Here is a 5,626-nt window from a genome sequence, read left to right as displayed (position 1 = left end):
TCATAGCCGACCTTATTCCCAAGACTCGTGATCACATTTAGTATGCTCATACTATTTCTTACTTCTGTACAAGGACGTTCCTTTATATATGAACCAAGTTGTCTCTCTTTTGCTAGCGGTATGATGATATGTATGTCCAAAATTGGATATATTGAATTTTTAGAATACTTGAAAAGTTAAAATCTCAAACGAAACCAACCTTTAGCTTGGCCGATTTGTAAGCTTTTTGAAATGTAAAAGAACCTATCCGAACAAAAATGGAAATGACTTTTGCATATGTTCAAGCCTATTGCTCCAAAGTATCCTTTGGCGCCATTTCTCCACTTTGGTGTTCCTTTTTCCGGAAATAAGGTTGTGTTGTAAACGGATGCTTCACCAAGTTTAGCCTTTGACTACTCTACGTCAATACGTGATATATATACAGTTATATAGACAAAGAAATGTTGACCGCAACATCGCTCTCTCTTTGTAAAATCTGTCACGAACAGACCTTACCAATGGCAATAACTGCCATCCGACTCCGTCATGGCTGTTGGTTGGGGAATCACCGATTTCATTCCAACAAATAGTTACTTTTCATCTCATCTTTTGACTTTTAGATTTTAGTAAAGTTATATGAAAACATAGTCCGCGATCCTATCTATTAACTCTGCTGATAAGCTCATTGCTGGTTTTTTTATTTTCATTATTATTTTTTTTTTTTTTCGTGTAGCGTGCACACGACGGTTTTGTTCACTTGCCACGAGATGAAGGGAGCACAAGCGTAGGCTTTAGCTCCATTGCCCCTCAGAACGGAATCCTTGTTATTCCGATAATAAGCGATTCAAACCGGGATGATTGAAAGTTTTAAGGATTTTAACATGGCGTCCTTTTTAAATGGCATCATCAAATAGAGGAGCAAATTGAATAGAGAAAAAAAATAGACCACATATTCCTTCTTTCTTTTTTCTCTGGGAATTTAAAAGAAGTTGGGGGAAAACAAAAGACTTTTTTTATCCGAAACAAAAAAAAGACAAGCATCTGCAAACAAGCGTGTGATTTAGTCATTTCCGAATTACTTTCTCTTCCAAATAGCAATCTTTTCTCTTCCCAATCTTGGTTCATGACCCTTAGCATCCTTGATGAAGATCAAGTCAAAATGAGCAGATAATAAATCCTTATACCTAAATAAAACAGAGTTATGAACTGTTTTTGTTTTCAACTCATCATCTTACACTTGTTCGCTGACAGCATAAGGTGGGCCACCTTCATGGTTATCGATAGGATACATCAGTGTAACGAAAACGCCGCCTTTTTTGATAATCTCGCTGTATCTCTTTGCCCAATCAGGTCTGAGAACAGGTGGTAAAGCACATAAAAACCTAAAACAAAAATAAAATAAAAAAAATCGTACAAGTTTGTGTGTGAATATTACGTGTAATCGTAGGCAAGGTCATAGCCTCCATCAGGGACATCAAATTCGAAGAAGTCAGCACATAGAAATTGATAATTATGCTTGGCAGCATCAGGATGGTTCTATAATGATCCTATGAGTTTTAAGTTTTATTGACGTGAATGGAGTGGTACCTTTAACAATGACTCAACACAAGAAGGGCTCAAGTCAATGCCAGTTACGTGTCTCTTTTCGTTTGCCAAAAAGACAACATCGTAGCCTAAAGTATCCAGACATTAGGAAATCGTCTATTAAAAAAAAAAAAAGTTACCTGATCCGCATCCGGGAACAAGAGCTTTTCCATGATCAGGAATAAGGGAACGTGTTTCTTCATTTTCAAACAATTCAACCAAAGCAGGACTAGGCTTTCCAGCATCCCAGTTCGTCGTTCCTTCCTTCCAATGACCTTCCCAATCGTATGTATCAATATCTGCAAGATATAAAAGGTAAATATGCATTCTTCATAAACCAGGGTATTAACTAACCTGCCACTGTCATTATGATTAATAATAAAAAGAAAAAGAAAAAGCATCAGGTTATTAAACAAGAGCAAAGCCGATGATTGCATATATTTTACCGGATATCGGCAATACAAAAAAAGTTGAGCCACATGAAAAATGGAGGGCGTGAAACGATCATTCATCCGCTTCTTTTTAATAAGGTTTATTTTTTCTCTCTCTGGCTAAAAAATAAACGTTCCTTTTATCCTCCTTTGGATCTTTCGTATCCCCACGTTTCGTTCTCCTACTTATATCCCCTTTTCTCTCTCTCTGTCTCTCTCTCTCTCTTTTTCTCTTTCTTTCTTTTTTTTTTCTTACCTTCTGTCCCTCCCTTCTTTACACCCCGGTTCATTCAAGAAACGTTCCTCCTTTCCTTTACTATAATGAATACCACAAGTACCACACCCTTGGAAAATGTAGCTGTCAAGCTGGTTACGGATAAAACAAGACGCAAGCGACTTAAAGTGATCAGTGCATGTTGTGAATGTAGAAGAAAAAAGACTAAATGTAATGGAGAGAAACCTTGTGTTGGTTGTATAAAGACAAATGTTGAATGCAAGTATGCCAACAATAACAACAACAATTCTCAACAATCCATCAAGACGGCAAGTAAATCAGCTGCTGCTACTTCTACTTCTACAACTACTACCACAACACCTACAACCCCTATTGTTGCCAATGCTAATAATACGACAACAAATACTTTCAACACAAATCAAATGAATGACATAAATAAACTTTCCCTTCAATCGATCGAACAACGTCTTGCTGCTATTGAAGATATTCTCCAGCTACTATTGCAACAACAACAACAACAACAACAACAACAGCAGATTTCGGAATCTCGTCATATGAACTCCGGTTATCCCTCATCTCATTCCGGTAATTATTACGGTAAAAGAAAGCATGAAGAGGTAGATGATTACTACTCTATCCGATTGCCTCCTCCTTTAAACTATTCTGAATCTTCCTCTTCTTCATCCGTTTCCTCTACTTCTCCAAAATTGAATACAATTCAAAACTTGTTAAATGAAGGTGATAATAAACAACATTATCATCCATCAAGGCCCTCTGCTTTTTATAGATTAACTGCCGGTTCAGATACTCGTTACTATTAACTATTATTATTATTACTATTTATTCTATTTTTTTGCTATCTTTCTTATACCCTTTTTTATATAAACACAGTTAAATAATAAAAAAATTAAAAGCTGACTTTTTTCTTTTCTTTTTTATATAAAAATGAGTGAAAAATACAGACACTTGAAAGTAAAAGAGCTTCAAGGTATTTTGTATAAACATACTCAAAAGGGGAGGCTACTAATAACATATTTAAAGAACTCTTGGAAAAGAATGGTCTTTCTCAAACAGGCAAAAAGGAAGAACTTATAGAAAGACTAGTAGATTATGATAAGCGCAAAGAGTTGGAAAAGTTGGAAAAAGAATTCAATTTGGACGAATTCACTGATCCAAAGCTGTGAGTCATTCTTTTTTTATATCTTTTACAAAGTGTTAATCATGTACTCTTTTTAAGTCATTCATTTGACATTTTGAAAGAAAGTGTTCTTTCTGATGACGATGACTTACTGGACGACGAACTCATGACTCCTCTTCCAACAACAACAACAGCAACAAAACCCGCTACTACTCCTACTACTTCCACTGAAAAGACAACGACGACGGCAACGACAAAAGCAACAACAAATGAATCCAAGCAAGAACAACCTGCTTTCAAGTTTACCCCCATCACCTTTGAAAAAAAGGCATCTGCCAAAAAGGAAACTTCTATTTCAGACCAAGCCAAACTAGATGCTCAAAAGAAACTGGAACGAATGAAACGTTTCGGTGTGAAATTAAGCGAAGAAGAAATGAAACAGATTCGTGCTGCGCGATTTGGTACGTTGAATGAACAAAAGAAACAGGACGTCACCACAAAGACAAACAAAAAGGTCGAACAAGGCAAAGTGACTAAAAAGATAAAGACACCCATCAAGAAAAACCTATCGACATTGAATAAAAAGCCCATCAATATCGATCGCATCGTAGACAAACTGAACAAGACTCAGTTGGCTGCCAAAAAGGACAAGAAGCATGATGCTAGAACCATCGTATTTGAAAATGGCAAAAGAAACAAGGACAAGAAAAAAACAGCTGATCATACGACGCAGGGTCGCATTGTCACTATTGATCATGCAACACCACAGCCCAATCGTGCTGTCAAGATTCAGAAAAACAAACATGCTTCTCCTTTTGTTAATAAGAAAAGAAATGTTTTCATTCAGCAAGAAAAAGCTCAGGTATATAAAAAGTGGCCTATTGGCGACTGGTGAATTAACTGTCTTGTGTGTAGAATTCAAAGTTCAAAAGGAGAAGAACATGATACCCTTTCGTTTTTACATGATAAAAAATAAAAAAAAAGCCGTCGATTTTATTACCATTAAAAAAAGCAAGAAAAAACATGTACAAGAGACAAGCATTTCTTTTGCAACACTAGAGGGTAAGTTTTGATAAACAACAAAGAGAAAAAAAAAAAAAAAGACGATAAACATCTATTTAGGTTATAACGCAATCCTCTGATTGTTTTCTGTTGCTCTTCTTTTTTATGTCCCTGTTTGAAGTCACTTTATGCTGCTTGAATGATTCTGCCTTGTTCATTCGCTGCAGTGATAAAGCATGAGAGAGTAAAGCTTGATTCGCGATCAATGCATTCTGCTCCTGCGGTGTCAAACCTAGAGTCAAGACATATTGTCGAATACTTTCTGCATCTTCTGGCTTTAATTGATGAAAGAGCGCGTTATTCATCATACAGGCCTTGGAATCAAGCGACGATGGACGACGTCTGTTGTATATTTTTGCAGAAGACTAGAAATATATATAAGGTATATTGTTTTCACATCTTTTTTTACACTTACATCGTAGGATGGTTGTTGATCGTTCACCTTGGGAGGACACAAGAAGGCAGTTTTCTTACACTCTTCATGACATATCAGTGAGCATACTGCGATAAAGAGAGATATGAGATATAGGGCCAATACAAATGTATCCATTTACCTTCACAAAACAAAGATTGACCTTTCAACAGATCACCACACACTTTACATTCAACTTCTGCAACTGGAATTAGTTATATAGATGGATCTATTTTGATATTTACCAAAGGATGTATGAATAAAATGATGATTACTACTATGATCATGGCTGAACTCTAGTAAAGAAGTCTTCAAATGGTCCACGGCTGCTGTTTCGTCATACAAAGTAACCTGACTTTCACTACTCGTAAAGCTAGACAATCTCCTGTGCTCATCACCCAATGGTGATGCATATGACTGTAGATAATTGGACAGTTCATGAGCGTATGTCTCTGATTTTTTCATGCGCTGTAAGCTTTTGACGATCCATTTGTGTTGCTTCAATTGGCTAGCTGATGGACGTGCCTGAGGATCCTTTTGAAAACAGGCAAGTAAGAAGTCGCGCATATCTTTGGAGATAGTATCGGGCAAAGGCGGGTATTTATCTTCAACGATGCGAAACATGGCAGACATGGAGATCAGGTCGGCATAAGGCGGCTTACCCGTGACAAGTTCGATCAGGGTGCAACCAAGTGACCAAATATCTGATTTTGTAGAAGCTCCTTTTAGCTCAATGACCTCTGGTGCCACTATAAAAAAAAAGGTAAGCCTCTTTTTTTTTTTTT

General features: G+C 36.7%; 4 protein-coding genes across 4 annotated transcripts in view; 2 read left to right on the top strand and 2 right to left on the bottom strand.

The window, feature by feature from the left end:
- Positions 1–735: 735 nt before the first annotated feature.
- RHIMIDRAFT_224864 (S-adenosyl-L-methionine-dependent methyltransferase) lies at positions 736–1,977 on the bottom strand. The gene is made up of 6 exons (XM_023607515.1): positions 1,918–1,977; positions 1,704–1,862; positions 1,567–1,652; positions 1,415–1,515; positions 1,215–1,361; positions 736–1,163 (listed from the first exon to the last, which is right to left on the bottom strand). Exons 1-6 carry the CDS (start codon positions 1,928–1,930, stop codon positions 1,055–1,057), a joined length of 615 nt encoding a protein of 204 aa, XP_023467567.1. The 5' UTR covers positions 1,931–1,977; the 3' UTR covers positions 736–1,054.
- A 338-nt stretch (positions 1,978–2,315) lies between these two features.
- On the top strand, positions 2,316–3,050 carry RHIMIDRAFT_250058 (uncharacterized protein; the record flags this gene model as incomplete). Its single annotated transcript, XM_023610689.1, has 1 exon — positions 2,316–3,050. One exon carries the CDS (start codon positions 2,316–2,318, stop codon positions 3,048–3,050), a length of 735 nt encoding a protein of 244 aa, XP_023467566.1.
- A 124-nt stretch (positions 3,051–3,174) lies between these two features.
- RHIMIDRAFT_235849 (uncharacterized protein) lies at positions 3,175–4,312 on the top strand (the record flags this gene model as incomplete). Its single annotated transcript, XM_023608428.1, has 4 exons — positions 3,175–3,217; positions 3,271–3,409; positions 3,467–4,229; positions 4,283–4,312. 4 exons carry the CDS (start codon positions 3,175–3,177, stop codon positions 4,310–4,312), a joined length of 975 nt encoding a protein of 324 aa, XP_023467565.1.
- Positions 4,313–4,607: 295 nt separating this feature from the next.
- RHIMIDRAFT_111063 (Pkinase-domain-containing protein) overlaps positions 4,608–5,626 on the bottom strand; it is a 2,897-nt gene continuing 1,878 nt past the window's right edge. The window contains exons 10-12 of the mRNA XM_023605245.1: positions 5,087–5,590; positions 4,984–5,040; positions 4,608–4,930 (exon numbers count right to left, since the gene is read on the bottom strand). Coding sequence (XP_023467564.1) covers positions 4,734–4,930; positions 4,984–5,040; positions 5,087–5,590 — 758 coding nt within the window. The 3' untranslated portion in view covers positions 4,608–4,733. The remainder of the gene's footprint in view (positions 4,931–4,983; positions 5,041–5,086; positions 5,591–5,626) is intronic.

The sequence above is a fragment of the Rhizopus microsporus genome (genome assembly GCF_002708625.1).
Source record: "Rhizopus microsporus ATCC 52813 unplaced genomic scaffold scaffold_5, whole genome shotgun sequence".
In the NCBI taxonomy this organism is placed as follows: domain Eukaryota; kingdom Fungi; phylum Mucoromycota; class Mucoromycetes; order Mucorales; family Rhizopodaceae; genus Rhizopus; species Rhizopus microsporus.
Note: the sequence above shows the minus strand (reverse complement) of the source record. Positions and strands in the feature narration are given on the sequence as shown.

Excerpts from the sequence above, each read along its gene's own strand:
- RHIMIDRAFT_224864 (XM_023607515.1), bottom strand. Across the intron at positions 1,362-1,414 it reads GACCTTGCCTACGATTACAC|GTTTTTATGTGCTTTACCAC; the intron begins GTAATATTCACA and ends TTTTTGTTTTAG. Across the intron at positions 1,164-1,214 it reads TATGCTGTCAGCGAACAAGT|GTATAAGGATTTATTATCTG; the intron begins GTAAGATGATGA and ends TGTTTTATTTAG.